At 45.8% G+C, this 21,684-nt stretch overlaps 1 protein-coding gene across 2 annotated transcripts in view; it reads left to right on the top strand.

Annotated features, from left to right (window-relative positions):
• ASIC2 (acid sensing ion channel subunit 2) overlaps positions 1–21,684 on the top strand; it is a 1,127,535-nt gene that overhangs the window by 1,025,047 nt on the left and 80,804 nt on the right. For both annotated transcript variants that reach the window (XM_009190099.3, XM_003912597.5), the window contains exon 2: positions 9,369–9,519. In XM_009190099.3, the coding sequence (XP_009188363.2) occupies positions 9,369–9,519 (151 nt within the window). The remainder of the gene's footprint in view (positions 1–9,368; positions 9,520–21,684) is intronic.

The following is a 21,684-nucleotide window of genomic DNA, read 5'->3' as shown; positions in this document are numbered from 1 at the left end:
GATCACACCAAGCCCAGATGCTGGCAGCAGGCAATCTTACTCTTATGCCTGGATGCAATGATCCGGGAAAAGGATCCTAGCCATTATTTCCAAGTCCTGGCATGTACAAACAGAAGGCTTCGAGGAACAGCAGAGGTTCAAGACATGAAGCCCAGGTCAGATATCTACTCTCCCTCCAGATTAGCTGTGTGACCTGGGACAAGTCATTTTACCCCTCTGAACATTAGACTCCCCAGGTGTAAAATAAGAAGTTTGGAGGGGAAGATTTTTGGTGTCTGGCACTTTGCTCAGATTTCTCTGACTCTGAGACATGCCTCCCCAACTACCAGGTGGGAGAGCTCTAATGTCAGCAAAGCACCAGCCTCACTAGTCTGCCAGAAACAAAGCAGGCTGGGAGATGGCTAAGGATATGAGCCGTGGCTATGAGGGATGGGAGCAAAGAGTATAGACTTTGGAATTAGGCCAAGAGTGATTTCGCCCAGGCTTCTTCAGCTCTGTGACCTGGCTCAGCCTCTCTGTGCCTCAGTTTCCTTATCTGTAAAATGGGGATGATAACATCATCTTCACAGGGCTGTTGCAAAGGTTAATGACAACAGATATAAAGTGACTAGCACTGAAGGCACTCCAGGGAGGGCAGCAAAGCCAGCCTGTGATTTCAGAGCTACTTTAAGAGTTACTGGAGGATCAATGAGACTCTCTCCTTATTCTACACTTTATTCTACATTTCTTTGATTTAGAATGTGCCAACTTCAGATTGGTGGTATCCACTGTACCAATAGCTAGTTACAATTCAGCTGCTGGAATTCATATATAGATTTTCAAAGTGGGTTGTGTGCATGGAAGCATCTCCCTCTCTACAGAACTCCTTGGCCCCCAGTAATCCCATTGGCTACCCTGGGCTTCCAGCAGCAGGCTTAACATCATTAGAGAATAGACAAGCAGGGGCACGTGGCTGTTTTCTTCCCCTCTAACTACTTTAACATGACAAACCTTCACGTTGTGCACATGTACCCTAGAACTTAAAGTATAATAAAAAAATTAATTAATTAATTAATTAATTAAAAAAAAAAAGATGAGCTTGGTACTGTGTGAACATAAGCAGAGAGCACAGGAACCCAAGCCCCCATTTTTCAATTCATCTCTGATCCCGTCTTCATAACTTAAATAACTCATCTCTCTTCTGCTGAAAAGTACACACATAGTACTTCCTTCTGTATGGAAGTAAAGATGTCTGTTATGTAACCTTCCAAACAAATCTACCACATGGCATGATTACCTTGCCCAGTTTGCAAAAGAGAACACTGGAATTGACAATGGCCACAGACTTGACTAGCCATCAGTGAGCTGCTTCAGCCTACTGTCCCTTCCTTTTAATGTCTCTGATGGGAAGGTCTCACCCATGAGTCTTAGCTCTGCTACCCCTTGGCACTGTGGCCTTAAGCAGCCTCAGAGTCTCCATTTCCGGATGTGAGTATAAAATGCCTCTACTTCCGGGTGGTTGGGACCATAATCAAGAATGAGGAGGGCCAGGCGCAGTGGCTTACGCCTGTAATCCCAGTACTTTGGGAGGCTGAGGCAGATGGATCCCTTGAGGTCAGGAGTTTGAGACCAGCCTGGTCAACATGGTGAAACCCTGTCCCTACTAAAAGTACAAAAATTAGGCGGGCATGGTAGTGCACACCCATAATACCAGCTACTACTCAGGAGGTAACGCAAGAGAATCGCTTGACCCCAGGTGGCGGAGGTTGCAGTGAGCAGAGATCATGCCACTGCATTCCAGCCTGGGTGACAAAGTGAGACTCTGTCTCAAAAAAAAAAAAAAAAAGAAGAAAAAGAAGAAGAGGAGGAGGAAGAAGGAAGAAGAAGAGGAAGAGGAAGAAGAAGGAGGAGGAGGAGGAGGAGGTCAGGCACTGTGGCTCATGCCTGTAATCCCACTGTTTTAGGAAGCCAAGGTGGGATGATTACTTGAGCCCAGGAGTTCGAGACCAGCCTGGGCAACATAGTGAAACCCTCTCCACAAAGAAAATGTTTAAAATTAGCCAGGCATGGTGGTGTGTACCTGTACACCTAGATACTCAAGAGGCTGAGGTGGGAGGATTACCTGAGCCCAGGAGTTTGAGATTACAGTGAGCTGTGATCATGCCACTGCATTCCAGCCTGGGTGACAAAGCAAGGCCCTGTCTCAAAAAAAAAAAAAAAAAAAAAACTTACATAAAACTATGACTGTGCCAATCAGGAGTCAGCACAAAGTAGAAGCTAAGGAATTGTTAGTTTCCTTTCCTCCATCTTCAAAGGGCCATTGAGAAAGTTGAAGTTCTATGTATATGCAATCTCAATCTCTAAACAGTAACACACAATGCAAGCATTAGGAATGAAAATGATAGTTGTGGGACTTATTTTTATCTCAGGAGCACCCCCACCACCACCACCATTCCTGGAGATCCAGGTTTGAAACATGCATCTTTCTTAATTCCTAATTAATTCTTGTAGACCAATCCAACTAAGTGCAATCCTAGACTCTCAGCAACCCGGCAAATCCAGCCTTGCCATCCACAATGGGCCTGTCAACACTTACTGGGAAAGCAGAAAAATGCCTGGCAGAATAGCAGGTCTGAAGAAGCAGCGAGCTCAACCTGACAGTCTGGACTTAAATAAATTATATTTTCTGGCTAGGGGCGATAAGGCATAAATTTGAAGCGTGTGTTCTTACACGTCATGATGCCCCAATATGCAGAAAGAGCTGCATCTTGTTCCAAGTTTGTAGCAAAATTGCACTGTGTGTAAATAGCTCTCTGGCTTTTGATGTTGAGCAGAGAGGAAAATAATCCTCTGAAAAAAGCCAGGCAGGAGTGGCAGGCTCAGCGGCCCAGGCTGGGAGGCCAGGAAAGGCATGCAGCCAGGGAGCGGGCACTTCGCTTTCCCTGAGCCTCTCCGCCGGCACCTAGGAAGGTAAACTGTCCCCAGTCATCTTAGTTCCTAAAAGGATTATTTCCTGTAATGCCTTCATGGAGACGCAAGCAAAAATGCTTGGGGCCAATTAGGTGGGAAGTGAGAAGGCTCCAGCAGAGAACGGGGGGGGAAAGGGAGCTAGTCAAGATGTCAGCATGAGCTCCAGCCAGAACCAGGTGAGGCCAGCCAACACAGAAGGGCACTTCCTGGAGGTACACAAGGAAATGTGTGGCAGCAGCACCTTGACTCTTATTCATTCATTCATTCACTCATTCATTCAATAAAACAGACACAGTCCCTGCCCTCTCAAAGCTGACAATCTGGCAGAAAACACATCCGACAAATAATCATATAAATAACCATCCAGTTACACACTTTGATAGATACTCTAATGGAAAAATATAAGGGGTGTGAGGTTGTAAAACAAGAAGTCACGATTTGAATGAAGGCTGGGAGGCTGGAGAAGCCAAGCGCCTCTCTGAGGAAGTGGCTTTCAAGCTGAGGCCTGATCAGGAGGAGTTGGCCAGGCAAAGCATGCCAGAACATTCTAGGCAGAGAACACTCTAGGCATGTGGAAATGCCTGGCGGGGAAGAGCTTGCTGCACATCCTGGGATCCGAAGAGGCCAGTATGTTTGAAGCCTGTGAGAGCAGGGAGAAAGTATGCCAGGGGCTGAGCCATACGGGGCCCCGGTGGGGACTGGGGGCACTGGGGCTTCATCCTAAATGTAATAGGAAGTCATACAAGGATTTTAGGCCTCCTGCTGGTGGTCTTGACTTGATAAAGAATTTAGCTGTCCGAGCGTGGAGGCGGGCACCTGTAGTCCCAGCTACTTGGGAGGCTGAGGCAGGAGAATGGCGTGAACCCAGGATGCAGAACTTGCAGTGAGCTGAGATCACATCAATGCACTCCAGCCTGGGCGACAGAGGGAAACTCCGTCTCTTTTTTTTTTTTTTAATTATACTTTAAGTTCTAGGGTACATGTGCACAACCTGCAGGTTTGTTACATATGTATACATGTGCCACGTTGGTGTGCTGCACCCATCAACTCGTCATTTACATTAGGTATATCTCCTAATGCTATCCCTCCCCGCTCCCCCTTCCCCACAATAGGACCCGGTGTGTGATGTTCCCCTTCCTGTGTCCAAGTGATCTCATTGTTCAGTTCCCACCTATGAGTGAGAACATGCAGTATTTGGTTTTCTGTTCTTGCGATAGTTTGCTGAGAATGATGGTTTCCAGCTGCATCCATGTCCCTACAAAGGACACGAACTCATCCCTTTTTATGGCTGCATAGTATATGTGCCACATTTTCTTAATCCAGTTTGTCACTGATAGACATTTGGGTTGACTCCAAGTCTTTGCTATTGTGAATAGTGCCACAATAAACATACGTGTGCATGTGTCTTTATAGCAGCATGACTTATAATCCTTTGGGTATATACCCAGTAATGGGATGGCTGGGTCAAATGGTATTTCTACTTCTAGATCCTTGAGGAATCGCCACACTGCCTTCCACAATGGTTGAACTAGTTTACAGTCCCACCAACAGTGTAAAAGTGTTCCTATTTCTCCACATCCTCTCCAGCACCTGCTGTTTCCTGATTTTTTAATGATTGCCATTCTAAGCGGTGCGAGATGGTATCTCACTGTGGTTTTGATTTGCATTTCTCTGATGGCCAGTGATGATGAGCATTTTTCCATGTGTCTGTTGGCTGTATGAATGTCTTCTTTTGAGAAGTGTCTGTTATATCCTTTGCCCACTTTTTGATGGGGTTGTTTGGTTTTTTCTTGTAAATTTGATTGAGTTCTTTGTAGGTTCTGGATATTAGCCCTTTGTCAGATGAGTAGATTGCAAAAATTTTCTCCCATTCTGTAGATTGCCTGTTCACTCTGATGGTAGTTTCTTTTGCTGTGCAGAAGCTCTTTAGTTTAATTAGATCCCGTTTGTCAATTTTGGCTTTTGTTGCCGTTGCTTTTGGTGTGTTAGACATGAAGTCCTTGCCCATGCCTATGTCCTGAGTGGTATCACCTAGGTTTTCTTCTAGGGTTTTTATGGTTTTATGTCTAACATTTAAGTCTCTAATCCATCTTGAATTAATTTTCATATAAGGAGTAAGGAAAGGATCCAGTTTCAGCTTTCTACTTATGGCTAGCCAATTTTCCCAGCACCGTTTATTAAATAGGGAATCCTTTCCCCATTTCTTATTTTTGTCAGGTTTGTCAAAGATCAGATGGCTGTAGATGTGTGGTGTTATTTCTGAGCGCTCTGTTCTGTTCCATTGGTCTATATCTCTGTTTTGGTACCAGTACCATGCTGTTTTGGTTACTGTACCCTGGTAGTATAGTTTGAAGTCAGGTAGCGTGATGCCTCCAGCTTTGTTCTTTTGACTTAGGATTGTCTTGGCAATATGGGCTCTTTTTTGGTTCCATGTGAACTTTAAAGCAGTTTTTTGCAATTTTGTGAAGAAAGTCATTGGTAGCTTGATGGGGATGGCATTGAATCTATAAATTACCTTGGGCAGTATGGCCATTTTCACAATATTGATTCTTCCTATCCATGAGGATGGTATGTTCTTCCATTTGTTTGTGTCCTCTTTTATTTCACTGAGCAGTAGTGAAGGTTTGTAGTTCTCTTTGAGGTCCTTTACATCCCTTATAAGTTGGATTCCTAGGTATTTTATTCTCTTTGAAGCTATTGTGAATGGGAATTCATTCATTATTTGGCTCTCAAAAAAATATATAATAATTTAGCTGTCACTTGGCCACCTCTCTGATTTGGCTGCAGTCACCCTCTGGCTCCCCACCCCTGCTACTCCAGTGACTGCCACGCTTGACCAAGCTCTAACCTATTTCAGCTCACACCTGGCACGTTTGTGAACTTGCCCCAGCACACTGCACCCAGAAGAAGGAGCAGGAAAGATTACATTGACACCAAGGGCAGCTGCAGGAGCTGCTACCTGGGCTAGGATGGGTTCTAGGAGACAGTCAAGGATGGGGAACAAGTCTCTACTCACTCCCACTGTAAAGAGCTCTCTGCTCCCTCTTTGACAGGGAAAGCCTTCAATTCATGAGGCTTCCGTTCCCACTGTATCTGCTCAAAGCAGACACTCAGTCAATGATCGATTGAAGTGCAGAGATGGGAGGATCTTAGCACCCCGCTAGACCCTCCCTCTCTTTTTGTAAGCGGAAAAACTGAGAGAGGCTGGTATAAATGAAGGAAAGGGTCCCAGTTGGACACTTTCTTGCTGTATAACCTTTAGCAAGTCATTTCCTCTCTCCTGGCTCTCTGTTTCCTAATATGTAAAGTAAGGTGGATTAACAAGATGATCTCTAAGACACTTTTCAATTCTTACACCTTGTCATCATCTTCAGATGCTTAGGGAGGGTCAACACCTTCACCAATGGCACTGGGCATGTTTTGGCAGGGCCGAGATCACAGCTGATTTCAGGAGTCCACACCACTCTCTAACCCCAGCCCAGTATTCTGAAGTTCAAGGACCAAAAGGTGAAGGAGTTGGAATTTGCAATAATCTGATGCTAAGTTGAAATTTACTTTTGCTTGCAAATCCCTTCATACAGATAGGCAAATTAATATTATAAGCAATTTTGAAGAGACAGAGAGGATATTTAGAGTGTCTACAAAGAAAATCTCTATTGGAGCACCCCAGAATTCACTCCAGATGTGTTCAACACCTTGCAATGGATGTGCTATGAAATGCTCTTATCTGTTCATTACAGTGATCCCCAAGAACACGTCTCCAAGGGATAAGTTCATTTGCCAAGTTCAATTGCTATATGCAGTAGTTATGAAAAAACTTGGTTCTTTGAAAAAACATGTTTGCTTTGGACTTTGCATTAATTCCAGCTGTTCTCCTCTGCCATGAAGCTGAAAGAGTAGGGATTGGCTGTCCTGAAATAGTGCAGCTAAGCAGAGACTCAGAGCTGTTTCGTATAGTGGAGAACAACATAGATGTTTCACTAACCCTTCCTACAGGTCTTGAAGGCAAGCAGTAGAGCTTGTACTTTTTTGCAGTCCCCATAATCCTTGCACATAGTAGGAGCATATGCATATGAAGATTGAATGGACTGATGAGAAAAGCAAGGCAGAAAGGAGCAGTATGTGGCTAGGAAGTGTCCCAATGACAAAAACCCTCATGTCCCTCCCAGGACAGCACAGCAGAAAGGACACATGTGTTAGAATCAGACAGATGTAGATTTGAATCTCAGTTTTTCTCCTACTAGCTGTGTGACCTTAGGCAAGTCACCTAACCTCTCTGGGCCTTGGTTTCCTCCTCCACACAATAGGTAAAGCAATAACTGCCAATGGTCACAGTTGTAAGAGTTAAATGAGATAACATAGATAAGCATCTAGCACAGCTCCTGGCACATGATAGAAGCCCCTCTTCCTTTCTTCTATCTAGCCATAAAGATTTACATAAGAAAGGCAGCCTCCCACAGTCACCTCTGTTATTTACTTGCCCGTGCACTGAAAGCTGGGAAGCCAAAGAGCTTCCCTGTGGCCTCTATGCTGTAGGATGGGACAGTGCAGTGAAGCGTGCTCAGGAAAGTGGCCCAGACCCAAATCTCTGTGGCTGCAGGAATTCAACACAGTCAGTCTGGCTCTCCTCCAGCCAATTCTGCCAGATGTAATTTGGCTTCAGCTGGAGGTTCGAAAGCAGTTATATAATCATCATAACCCATAGCATTTGTAGAAAGCTTTTACAGTTTTAAAGCACTTTTGCATGCGTTACCTCATTTGATCCTCTCAATAACCTTGAGAGGTAGCAAAGCCAAAGACTAGAACCCCCATTTTATAGATGGAGACATTGAGGCTGGGAGGGTTTATTTGGTTCACTTAAAGTCACACTGCTAAGAAGTGGCAATATCAAAACTTGGACAAAGATCTCTGCATTCCTTTCCCTGGGCTTTTTCTACACCATCACTCTACCTCTTTGTAATCATACTTTCATCAAGCAAAAGTTGACTGAGCCCCTACTGTGTGCCAGCAATGTACTAAGTGCCAGGATTCAGAAATGAGAGGCAGAGTCAAATTCAGGAGAGATGCAAAACCAGCTGTTCAGTGAGTGCCAAGCAAGGGGTGCTGTGGTGAAGGATCAAGGGGAGCGAGTAACCCAGCTTGGTCCAGGGTTTCAGGAAGGCTTACTGGAGAAGGAAATGCATTGATCTGGTCTTGGAGTCCAGCTAGAGGTTGTCCAGGCAGAGAGAGAAGTAAAAGGAGTTACTGGTGCCAGAAGCAGCAAGTGGAGAACCACAAGTGTGTGAAGCAGCAGCATATGACCTGGGGCTGTTACAAGTTGTTTGGTCTGGCTCCATCCACCCACCCACTCATTCATTCATTCATTCATTCAACATGTATTTCCGGAGCACCCCATGTGCCAGTCACTATACTAGCTGCTAGAGATAGATACATCATGAGCAAGCAGACATAGTCCCTGAGCCCCTGGAGTCCACCTTCCAGTGGATGCTGCTGGACTCAGGCGGAAAGCAGCAGAGTGAACGGCAGAAGGAATAGGTGGAGGGCATTGCAAAAGACAAGGCATTGCAAAAGACTGGGCATGGCAGGTCTGAATTCTAGCCTAAAGAGCATAGGGAGCCCTGATGGGTTTTCAGCACAGGATTAATGTGATAGGGTTTGCATTCCAGAGTAACTCACAGTTACCTTAGAGGATGGGCTGGAGGAGGTCATCTGGAATCCTGAAGTCCAGCCAGGAAACCAGAGTGATGCAGGCAAAGAAACACTTGGGTCCTAAATTTCATCAGTAAGGAAGACAAAAGACTAAATTCAGGACAGATGTAGAAAGGTTATTGATAGGTTCTGCTGCCCGATTGGTCATCGGCGTAAGGAATAAGAAGAGTGGACAGCAACTCTGAGGGTCTGACTTGAGCCCCTTGGCAGATGGTAATGCTGTTCCCTGGGACAGACGTGCAAGAGAATTGCCAATGGGGTGGGGAAGCTAAGGAAGAAGATCAGTTCCCTGTGGACAAACTGAGTGCCCAGGGTCTGCTGGAAGCATACCGCAAAGGTGAACCCAGTGTGTCTGGAGGCCAGAAGAGAGCCCAGGGCTGGAGGTGGAGATTGAAAGGTCAGGAGTTTACAGATGACACTTAATGCCTGGAAGTGAACAGGACATCCCAAGGTAGTGCTCAGAGGAAGAAGAGACCAGATGCTACTGCAAGAAACCCCAAAGGGCATCCAGATTTGCTCTTTGAGGCCAGAATTTCACTTGGTAAAATTCAGGCCCACAGCCAAGATGAAAAGCCGCTGGTTCCTGAGAGGGGTGATGGTGACGGGCTGTGGGGACTCTGACCTGCTGTCAGATTTCTGGGGTCTCGCCAATCTCTGGACCCTCGTCTGAAGTTACCCATGTGCTTCTCTCTCTCTTTTCTCTCCTTCAGGTGTTTACAAAATATGGGAAGTGTTACATGTTTAACTCAGGCGAGGATGGCAAACCTCTGCTCACCACGGTCAAGGGGGGGACAGGCAACGGGCTGGAGATCATGCTGGACATTCAGCAGGATGAGTACCTGCCCATCTGGGGAGAGACAGGTGAGCTGGGCACAGGGACCGGGCATAGGGTGATGGTGGAGGGCTGCAGGCCTGCCTCTGAAAGATTGGTGAGCTGTCTTGGCCCACCCTGTGAGGGATTACTCTCCAACAAGAGGTTGGTGACATGCTGCTAAATCATAAAGATGTCCCTGGCTTGGGCTGGGATGCCCCGGGTTTCCTCACATTTTACTATGTGGGAGAGGGACAGATGATGGGAATACTGGAGAGGTAAGGTAGGTAGGGGGAGGGAAGACATGCGGGAAGGTTTGAAGTAGCAGGTGTGGTTGGTCAGGTGAGTGGCTTGATTTCAGGAGAGGAGGAAAGGATGCATCAGCCTCTTTCTCTCTCAGTCATCCTGAATATCCCGACCCAGTTAGAAGAACTGAAAGGAAAGCAGGCTGCTGCCCACTGGGGAAAGCTGGAGGTGCTGGGAAGTGTTGGAATACCAAAGGACATGGGCTCAGGGACCTGGCATCATGCCTATGTGAGCCCCTGGGGGACCCATGTGTATAGACCCTAAAGCTTATTTCATGCATTCATTTATTAATTTATTTCCTCAGCAAACCATTCCTTAACCATGTACACTATCTCAGGCTTTGCACCCAAGTAAGGACATTATGATGAAAAAGACCAAGTCCTTGATCATGGCCCAGAGGAAGAGACACAATCACAGGGGACAGGGTCAGGAAAAACACCAAGGGTATTTGAGCAGAGTCTTGAGATGGTCTTGGATCATCCAGATGGGCCTGATGTAATCACAGAAGTCTTTATAAGAGGGGCTCAGGAAGGTCAGACAGAGAAGGCAGTGTGATGACGGAGGCAAAGACTGGAGTGATGCAGCCACAAGCCAAGGAGTGATGGCAGCCTCTAGAATTTCACCAGGAAAAGAAGGTAAAGAGGTTCCCAAGAGTGGGAAACAGGGATTTAAGGGGGACCCAAAGTCGGATTAATGCTGTGTTCAAGGCATAATGGGAAGGACTGCAGAGGTGGGTCAAGAGAGGAGCGTGGGGAGCAGCCTGAAGGGGATTGGGAGGGGAAGGAAGATTCCAGCAGGAGGGAGGTCCTGGGCCCTCAGGTTGGGGCCGAGGAAGGGGTGGAGCCCAAGCAGCCCAGCCCCCACCTCTTGCCACCCCTGTGTCTTGAGTTCATCGACTTTGGACTCTAGAGTCTGGCACTCACCATACCCAGGCTTATCAGGCTGCTGAGACAGCGAGTGCTTCCACCCCAGGAGGATTGACTGCAAACTCCAGGCTGTCTCCCACCACCCCTCTCTCAGGAACACCCTGAAGCGGGGAGGGGAGTGTGACCATTTACCTCCCATCACAGCCAGTCCTTTGCTCCTCCAACTGAAAGATAAAATGGCCACACACATGTTACTGCGCCAGTGCCATCTGGAAGCTCACCTCAGGAGCCAGGGCAGCCCAAGCCCCATCAGCCACTCGCTGAGGAGACGCTTTGTTGATCCTGTGTACTTTTCTCAACTCAATGCCCCTCCAGGTGCAGACGGATGAAGGTTTGTGTCCGTTCTGATATCTGGCATCCCTGAGGGCTGGTGGACAGGGCATCCTGAGGCCAACCGGGCCCTGGGACTGTGGGGGCCTGTAGACAACCCAGGGTCCAGGGAATGGAGTCTTGGTCCCCAAAGAGAGGCCCTTCTTGCAGACACCAGAACACATATGATTATCTAATAGTCTGTGGAAGAAGAGAGAAATAAGGAAATAAAATGAGTCGTGGAGACCCCACACTCAAAGCCTAAATAGAAGTTAGTTATGTCCTTCCATGATAATGGTAGGTTTCCTAGCCTGTTATCTTGATTCAGGAGCAAAAGCACATGTACACACACATACACACACACACGTGCACTCTCAGTGCCAGGCCCCCATCACAGACATCCTCACACAGCACAGTTCCCTGTGGGATATGGCCTTGGTCTGAGCACTGACTGCAGGCTACAAGGCTACCCAAAAAGTCTATGTTCTGCCTCCCAAAGCCACAGATGGTCAGAGCAGGAAAGAACCTCTGAGATCATCTCTTCCAGGCCAACCTTCTCTTTCCCCTGAGGGCTGGATTGAAGTAATGATGTCTTTGAAGTCATGCAGTGAGTTCATAGCTGAACCAAGACTGTTCTGACCCAAGCTTTTGGACCCTCAGTCAACCTGACTGGACCATGAGCTACACCAATTCAGGGAAAATTCATCATCTTGATTAAGGACTTGTCACATGCTAACACTGTGCAGGTCATCATCGGGGTGTAGGAGGCATGAGAAAAGACCCCACCTTTCAGGATCTTATTATCTCACTGGGGGCACCAGATGTGCACACAGTTTCTGCAAGAGAACGCCAGTCTCGTTCCTGGCGAGAGTTTGAGTCATCCCTGCGAGATGGACCAGTACAGTCACTTAGGCAGTCTCCTTTGAGACTGGGGAGTTGGGGAAGCAGGCTGTATGAAGAACGGGTTTAAAGCAGGGGCAGGGGATAGAGGGGCAGAAGAAACAGGTTAAAGAAAAATCTGATCAGTGCTGTCCTATAGACCCTTCTGGGCTGATGAAGATGTTGTCTGTCTGCTCTGTCCAGTACATTAGCCACTAAACCCTTGTGGCAATCGAGTATTTGCAAAGCGGCTAGGAGAATGAGGAATTGAACTTTTTATAATTTCAATAGATTTTTGGGGAACAGGTGGTGTTTGCTTACATGAATAAGTTCTTTGGTGGTGATTTCTGAGATTTTGTTGCACCCATCACCCAAGCAGTGTACACTGTACCCAATGTGTAGTCTTTTATCCCTCACCACACACCCACACTTTTCCCCAAATCCCCAAAGTCCGCTGTATTATTCTTATGCCTTTGCAGAGGAATTAAATATTTAATAAAATTTCATTTTCATTCATTTAAGTTAGCTAGCTGCAGGAGGCTGGTGGCTACCATATTAGAGAGCAGATAGTATATTGGAAAACGGCTTCTGACAACTCTAGTTGACTTCATGGATTTTGGCTTTTGCAGCCACCTCCCATATTCCTGGGGTCATAATATTCCATATTCCTGGCTATCCCCTCACCATGACCTTGAGTGTCAGGTAGAACTCCTTGTCCCCATTTTCCAGAAAAGGAGGCTGAGGTTTGGTCACTTCCCCCTGACTCCACAGCTAGACCCTTGAACTCTTGCATTAGGGTTCCCTCCGTCGTACCTTTCTTCAGGCTGAGAAGGCCCTGAGCAATGTGCTGCCTCTTGCAGATGCTGGTCACCTCAAAGCTGCTTATTTCCTGGGCCAATGGGAGGTGAGTCCCATGTGGGTGAGAGAGAAGCCAGCACATCTGTTGAAGGATAGGAGGTGGGCTCTGGCAGGTGAGAGATGCTTGTCTGTAAAACCACCTGAGAAGGTGCAGATACACATGGCTGCTTGGTCATTGATCCCAAGGACAATGAACACAGCCAGGCCTATCCCTGCCACAGCCATCAGGAGGCAGCCTTCCCGACCTGCCGAACCGTGTGGCCCCACAGATGCCATCTCCCTTCCTTAACATTCCCACCTCTCAATCCCCAGAGGAAGGAGGCCAGGCCCAGAAGTCCAGGAGATATTTGGGTGGTGATGGAGAGGAAAGGAATTGAAATGTGCCTGTGGCAGTCTGATGTGTGCCCAGGCAGTTTGATGATGGAGGCAGTATAGGAAGACAGAGAAAATGGCACGACAAGGTCGAGCAGACCCAAGACCCCATCCCAGGTCTGCCTTTCCTAACTGTGTGACTAAGGCCAAGTGAATGGGCTTCTGTTTCCTCATTTGTAAAATAGAGACAAATAAAACCCATTGGCTTTACAGGAGGGCTGAAGGGCTCAAATGAGAGTTCTCTGCAAACTGTAAGCAATGAGAGGGTGATCATGCCCACTAGCAGGTGGGAAGATGGTCAAAAGAAAAAACCTCCAGAAGCAGAGATTATTCCAAATATCCCACACCTGAGACAGAGCTCTGCAGCAGGTCAACATCTAGAAGCCCCATTCTGCCCAAAGCAGAGCCTCTGGAACACTTTTGCCTTGCCTTGTGGATGGCTCCACTTCTCAGGAATGTTAGGAAGCAGTGAGGGAACCACCCTTCTGAGGATAATTCTAACTAACAAGAAGGACCTTTTGGGGAGGTGGTGATAGTGTTGACCACCATCAACACAGAGGGCACCAAGCAGTAAGTTAACAAAAGACACACTCTTTGAGTAGACCCAGCCCTGTGGGCTCATGCTTAGTGAGTAGACGGTGACTCTATGAAAATTATCAAAAATGTCCCTTCCTCCAGGCTGACAATGCCCCACACCAGGGTGCTCCCCTTGGTCACACATCTTCTTGTGGGGCACCCTGGTAATATGCCATTTTAAAGGAAGAGGTTCCGTTGCATGTGGTCCTAGAGAGTATGCCCCAAAATGAGTCCTAAGGAACATCAGGAGTTTGGGATATAACATGTTTTATGAACAAAAAGGCGCAGGGCCCAAAAAGAATTTAGGGAATTCTGGTTAAAAAAACATTAAACACATTTATTCATTGCAGGAATTCTTTAATATAACACATCGTGAATCTCCAAGATAGGAATAGCACATGCAGCATTTATTTCCCAAATGCCTTTGACCACGGAAACCTTCATTTTCATGGAAAAGCTCACAAAATATACTTTTGAAAAAGCTGTCTTAGACTGTAGCAGTGCAGATTTCATGGCCAGGGTTTTCTAACAGAAATTAAATTGAAGGCAGAAGGAGAGGTTGTTAAAAATGAAATTCTGTGTAGATACCTCTAAGTAACTTCAAAGATAAAAGGAACAGGCAGTGGGTTATCTGGGTTGCACATGAGAAACCTGAATCAAACAAGCTTAGGCATAAAAGAAATTATATTGTTCTCAGAATCCAAGGCAAACTTCGACAACCAGCCAGCAGGAGGGTCAGGGATGCAGCGTCAGGAACGAGTGGAACCCAAGTCTCCTAAACCCTCTGATCTCTCATTCCTCCTCTCTCTGAATTCTTTTCATTCTCTCACTAGAAACAGGCTTATTTTTCCCACATACATATTTTCTCACACATGGCTCCCAACAGATCCCGAGTTTTATATTTTACAGATCCTGCCCCCGGCAAGAGACTGTTTTGACTCTCACTGATGTCCTGTTTAGGAAAAACAAAACACAACAAACAAACAAACAAACAAAACAGGGCAGGTGTCCGCCCCTGGACCAATCAGTAGTGGGCAGGGGAATCAGTTCACCTGAGGACCCAGTAATAGTCCTAAAGAAGTTGGGCCGATGGTGGTTGGGGAAGGCACTCCAGAGACAACTTCTAGGCAGACAGCCCTGTGGACGGCCACGCTGAGTGAGGTGGGGGTCAGGGTGAGAATTGAAGGTGGGTTACGTCTGAGGAAACCAGAATCCGTGTGCAGGGAGTTTTCTAACAAGTTCTAAAAGGATTCGAGTGTCAGAAAGACCACAAATAGGCCCCTCCATTTCTCATCTCCTTCTATCCTTCATGCACTCCAATGAAATACACTTTTTTATCAAATATAATCTGCCCTGATTTCCCCAAATCCTAGTGTTAATTAGTGTTAACACGATAATATGTCAAGTATGCTTTTGAGCAAAGGAATAAGTTTTTTAAAGCTGTGCCATTCTAGGGGTAAAGATTTGGACCCCATTATCCCTCCAGCTTCCTCAGCTCCTACTGCCCTCCCCTCGCCTTATTAACCTGGCTGCAGTCACACAGGCTTCCCTACGACTTCTTGAATATTCCAGGAACACCCCTACTTTGGGGCATCTGCATTTGCTACTAACGTCTATGAGAGTTCTCCTTGCTCACATATCCACATGACTCGCTGCCTCCCTGCATCAACTCTTCTCTCAGATGTTACCTTCTCAATGAGGTCTCCCCTGACTACCCTGTTTAAAATTGCCACCCTCACCCCTACTCTTCATCCCTCATCCTTGAATGCTTTGCTGCTTAGAAATGTCTTCCACCAGATACCCTAAATCATCTCTCTCAAGAGTTCCACAGATCTCTAGGGTGGGGACGAAATGCCACCGGTCTCTTTGCTAAAGCATAGCAAGAGTGACCTTTGCTCCAGCTTTCAACAAGTTCCTCATCTCCATCTGAGACCACTTCAGCCTGGACTTCATTGTCCATATCACTGTCAGCATTTTGGTCAAAGCCATTCGACAAGTCTCTAGGAATTTCCAGACTTTCCCACATCTTCCTGTCTTCTGAGCCCTTCAAATCTCTAGAAAGTTCCTAACTTTCCCACATTTTCGTGTCTTCTTCTGAGCTCTCCAAACTTGTCCAGCTGCTGCGTGTTACCCAGTTCCAAAGTGGTTTCCACATTTTCAAGTATCTTTATAGCAATACCCCACTTTACTTGTACCAATTTACTATATTAGTCCATTTTCATACTGCCATGAAGAAATAACCAAGACTGGGTAATTTCTAAATAAAAAGAAGGTTAATGGACTCACAGTTCCACGTGGCTGGAGAGGCCTCACAATCATGGCAGAAGGTAAAGGAGGAGCAAAGGCACATCTTACATGGCAGCAGGCAAGAGAGCGTGTGCAGGGGAACTCCCCTTCATGAAACCATCAGATCTCATGAGACTTATTCACTATCACGAGAACAGCACAGGAAAACCTGCCCCCATGAGTCAGTTACCTCCCACTGGGTCCCTTCCTTGACACATGGGGATTATGGGAGCTACAGTTCAATATGAGATTTGGGTGGGGAGAAAGCCAAACTATATCACCTTCATTTCCTTATTTGTTTTTATTGTCTGGTCCTTTCATTAAACACAAGTCCCAAGAAGTCAGAGACCTTGGACTGTCTGGCTCGCAGATGTATATCAGGGCACTACACATTTGTTGAGAGGAAAAACAATGCTGAAATTGTGTATACTGCCAGGGCCAGGGCAAAGGAGAAGCCCACATTAGTGAATAGCTACTCTGTGCCATGAACCTTCCCAATCACTTGCTAACAAGGTATTATAATCCTCATTGCAGGATGAGGACACAGAGCCCAGAGAGGTTGTAAGCTTCCCAAGGGCACATACCCAGTTAAGCAGTTGAACCAAGCTTAAAATTCACATCCACACCCAAAAGGAGTGCTTCCTCCACTAAATTCCTTTAATGTTCACAATGTGGTCATAAAAGCACTGCCATGAAAATAGCACAGGGAAAGAGGTTTAGGCAGCATCTCTGAAGAGAGAATGCCATATAATGATAGGTCTGCTGCCATCCTCCTTGTCTATTTTTTCCTCTTTTCATCTTCAGGAGCAGAGTCATTATACTGAATGAAAGCTTTAGCACAGTCCCACGTAGAAAACAGACAAAAGCGCATGGCTGTGGTCCCACTGGAGATGGAAACCCCCGTTTGCTTTCTCCCTTGCTCCCTGTGACCAACCCCGAGGCACCACTGAGGTTGCCCCGTTTGAAAACCACTGGATGGGAGGCAGATGTCATTGGGATTAAAAGTGCTGGTTGGTTCCATGACTGTGTCCATCCCAGAGACCAACTGTAAGCATCCCTCTCCCTTTTCCTGGGTGGTGAAAGAAGCTCATGACCTTTCTGCAGCACACTAGAGCTGCAGGGAAGCTGGCATTCTAGACTTCTGATTAAACATGGTAGGCTGAACACATGTGTTTATGGGAGGTCCCCTTCCTAGACCCCACCTAAATGGCAATCAAAAGGTATTTTTTACATATGTAAATATAAACCCATAGGACAAAGAGGATGGGAGAAAAGACAACCGTAAATAGTTGCCAGCCAATTTTTGGAAGATGTAAAGTAGATGGATGAGTGTCAATCAACTTGGCAGATTACACGAGGCTGAGAACTGAGGGTCTGCACTGAGGAAGCCACCAAAAGCCAATAGACATCATCTGAGAACTCCTATACAGGACCAGGAATTAGAGGCATAAGATACTGCTGAAGACAGGTTTGAGAGGTGGAGGTAAAACTAGGAGGAAGAGTTAAAAGTCTATAAAAGGAACTTTCAGGCCCCTAGACCTCCTCCCATGGCCAGAAGCAGCCATACAAATATCCCTCTTACAGACTCTGGACTTGGGGAGATCGGGCACAGGTGAGGTACTGCTATGCAGAAAAACAGGGAGGTGAGGGAAATTCTACTTACTGAGTAGTGAGACCCTCAGCCAGACTAATTTACCCCACCCACACCTGAGCAGAAGTTTGAGGGGATCCCTTCCTGGAGAAATTGACAAGCTCAAAAGAAAAGATTCACAGACAATGACAGTCAGGAATCCTTAAAAGGCCTAGTTAGGTCACCCTAGAATGAAGTCCCTTGAGGAGTGCCCCCTCAACACAAGGAAAGGCTTTAAGGACCTTTTACCCCTGAATGAGCCACCAAAGAGCCAAGCATTTAAGGGGAACCACTAACAGGCAAGGAACCCAACTCAAACCAAGAAGAAACATTGAGGAAACAGACACAATGGCTAACAGCACAAGATATAGAGCCAGGCTGCTTGGGTTCAAATCCCAGCTGTAACACCAGCTGTGTGACCTGTGTTACCTCTAAAATGAAAATAATAATATTATCTACATTTATAGGGTTGTTGGGAGGATTGAAGTGCGTTAATATTAATGAAGTGCTTAGAAAAGTGCCTGGATAATATTAGACACCACATAAGCCTTTTGATAAATAAAAAATAAATGAAGGAAGCAGGAGAAAACATCAAAACACGTTAATTAAAATTCTCAAGAGAGATAAGGGATGATACTGCATCCATAGCATAGGATGCTATTAAAAAGCAACTTTCAGAGAAGAATAAATTAAATGTAAAATATGTTTAGGCCAGGCACTGTGGCTCAGGCTTGTAATCCCAACACATTGGGAGACTGAGGCGGGCGGATCACGAAGTCAGGAGATAGAGACCATCCTGGCTAACACGGTGAAACCCCATCTCTACTAAAAATACAAAAAATTATCCGGGCATGGTGGCGGGGGCCTGTAGTCCCAGCTACTTGGGAGGCTGAGGCAGGAGAATGGCCTCAGAGGGAGGCGGAGCTTGCAGTGAGCCGAGATCGTGCCACTGCACTCCAGCCTAGGTGACAGAGCGAGACTCCGTCTCAAATAAATAAATTTAAAATACGATTGCAAACATTTTTAATCCATAGAAGGATTGGAACAGAGGACATCTCCCAAAAAGGTAAAACAAAAAGACAAATAGGTAGAAAGTGAGAGAAAAATATGAAAATCAGAGGGTCCATCCAGGAAGCTATTCTCGAACATCCTATTACTAGGAGTTCTAGAGTAATAAAACCAAGAGAATGGAGAAGAGGACATTATCAAAGGACTAATATAACAAAAATGCTCAACTGAACTACATGATTGTCCAGATGGAAAAAGCTCGCCGTGTCTTGTTTGCAATAGCAGCAAAAACAAAAACGCAGCCCAAGACACATCCTGGTGAAATTCAGGCTAAGAGAAATAAAGAAAAAAATCTTTAAAGTTTCTGGAGAGAAAAATAGTCACATACCTGGGATCCAGAATGAGAATGGCCTAGGATTTCTCAACAGAAGTAGCCAAAGCCAAGTGACAATGACAAAATATTTTCCAGTTTCTGGAGGGGGACACTTTCTTTTCTAAATAGAATTCTATACCCAGCAAACTACAAATGAAGTGTGACAGTAGAATTTGGTTTCCAAAAAAAATGTGGAATTTTTCAGGAAGTTATTGGAGAATGAGAAGGTAAATCAAGGATTGAATAAGATTCCAGAGACAAGGATCTGGCGTAAGAGAATTTCCTGATGAGGATGAAGAGAAGAACCAGGACAATAGTTGCACAGGAGGCCTGGAGAGCATTCCATCCAAACTGGAGCAGGAAGATGTTGGCTCCACAAGGGATGGCCCTTGTGGGTCTGCCTGGCTGTCCTGAGAGGCATTTTACAGCTCTGCCATAGAGTCTGGGATTTCTAGTGATGGGTACTAGCAAGCCATACAAACCAACAAAGAAAAAGCAAGGTAAAACAAAACAAAATTTAAAAAAAAAAAACAGGAAAAACAAAATATTTATTTCACAAGAAAGAGATCAAAAACATTACATACTGCAAGGCTGGGCTGTGCACAATATTTACAGAGTCATGGTTATGTAAAAGCTGGATACTGATTTAACCAAAATATCATATCACTATATTTGGAGGGTGAAAGGAAAGGCAGCATCGTGGAACACATCATCTAAGAAGCCTACATCCTCATCTTCTGTGATTAGGTAGGAATCGTGCAGATAATATAATATGATTGTAGATGATTCCTACGTGGTAGGAATTCAGTAGACAGGATCTAAAATATTTTAAAACCAAGAAATAACTCTCAAGCAGTTGACATTCATGGAAATATGAAAGTAAATACCAGAAGAAACAGCTAAAACAGTTGAAAGTTGTTGCTTCTGAGAAGTAGGACTCGGCGGTAGGAAGAGGTGGAGCAGGAAACTGCTGCTTTTCATTAAAAGCCTTGCAGTACCACTTGATTTTTAAATTATGTACATATATTGCTTTGATAAAAATAATAATTAAATGTAAAATCATCATGAATTTTTAGCATAGCTGGAAGGCCTGAGCAGCTATCACGGGTAGCACGTTTCTTATCCCCCTTTACAAATGGGGCAGAACAAGCGTGGGTGGTGATGGTTGCTATGGTTTCTCCGACATCTCTGCTCCCAGGAAAACCCCTTGTCATGGTGCCAGGTCCTAAGGAGCTTCCCAGAATGACAGGAGCAGGCTCTGGCCTGAATTCTGAGTGTCCAGGGCACAGGAACCTACAGCAGCCAGCTGAGATGCTAGGCTCCCTCTCAGAGTGGGCCTCTGTGCTGGATACGGGGTCTCAACAGATATCCGAGGACTTTGAAGAAATGAGGCCATAAATCAGAAACGCCATTGGAGGCAGGTATCCATTTAGCATGAGAAGGAGCCTGACTTTTTTTCATTCTGGAAAGATGTGCGTAATGCACATGCTAAGCATGATGCAGAAAATACGTGTGCTCTAGTTAAAACTCCCAGCCGGTGCAAGGGTCTGAGGAGAACAGCTAGGAAGCAGATGAGACAGTTCCAACCTCAGACCTCATGTCCCCAATTTAGTAAATCTCAACTGCACACCTACTGTGTGCCAGGCACCTCAGTGATACAGATGAAGGGCCCAGTCCAGGTATTCGAAGTTTATAATCTAGGGAATATCTGAAGGGCTCTTTTTAGATGGCAGATGGAAATTTATTCACCCAACAGCTTTCATATAAAGTGTCTAAGGAGTACCAGGCATTTGCAGTCTTTTTGGGGAACATGTCAGCAATTAAGTGTCACCAAGCGCTGTGATAGATAGAAGATAGATTGAGAACCTAGGAGGGGATAGTCGGTTCCAGAAAGGAGGGGACAAGGGTATCTAAAGGGAGGCTTTAGAGAGAAGTTGACCTTTGGTTTTAGTCTCAGGCCTGTTTGCCAGGTTGCTGGGCAGCATGTGGGAGTTAGAGGAAAATCTGAGGACCTGGAGAGCTGAAGTCCTGAGCAGAGGGAGGGGAATGAGGAGCAGAGGCCAAGAACAGCCTAGAGTGTGCAAGGGCATCTGCATCTACGGAAGAGACCTGGGGTTGAAGAGATAGGTAGAGGCCAGATCACCAGGGGCCTGTGTGTTCTGCAAAAGCGTAGATGTTCTCTTGGGAGTCCTGCTAAAGTGTAATGCTCTGACCAGCAGCATCAGCATCACCTGGGAGCTTGTTAGATGCATAGAATCCCTGCCCCCCGCAACCCCAAAGTCTGTGTTGCAACAGGATCCTCCAGGAGAGTGGTGTGCACATCCAAATGTAAGAAGCTCTGATCCAGACCACTGCTCCCCACCATTTGGAAGAATGAGGATGTCTTCTTAACATCAAAATATTTCTCAGGCATTACCCCACATGAAAACTCTGGTGCTTTTTTAATTCATTGAGAGAATATTGTATAACAAAAAGTTGCTATGAATCCAGTAATGCTCTGGATGATTTTGAATTCTACAATCACATCACAATCTATATACATGAGCCACTTAGCAATCTGGTTGTACCTAACTTCCACCATCGGTGTGTGTAAACAGAATTTTTACGAATAGAATCTTAATCATCCACCAACTTTCCCTACAATTTTAGACATTTTCTGATGGCATTTCAAGGGTGATAATCTCCTGAACAC

Source organism: Papio anubis, chromosome 17 (assembly GCF_008728515.1).
Source record: "Papio anubis isolate 15944 chromosome 17, Panubis1.0, whole genome shotgun sequence".
Classification (NCBI taxonomy): Eukaryota; Metazoa; Chordata; class Mammalia; order Primates; family Cercopithecidae; genus Papio; species Papio anubis.
This window is presented reverse-complemented; position numbering and strand designations above follow the sequence as displayed.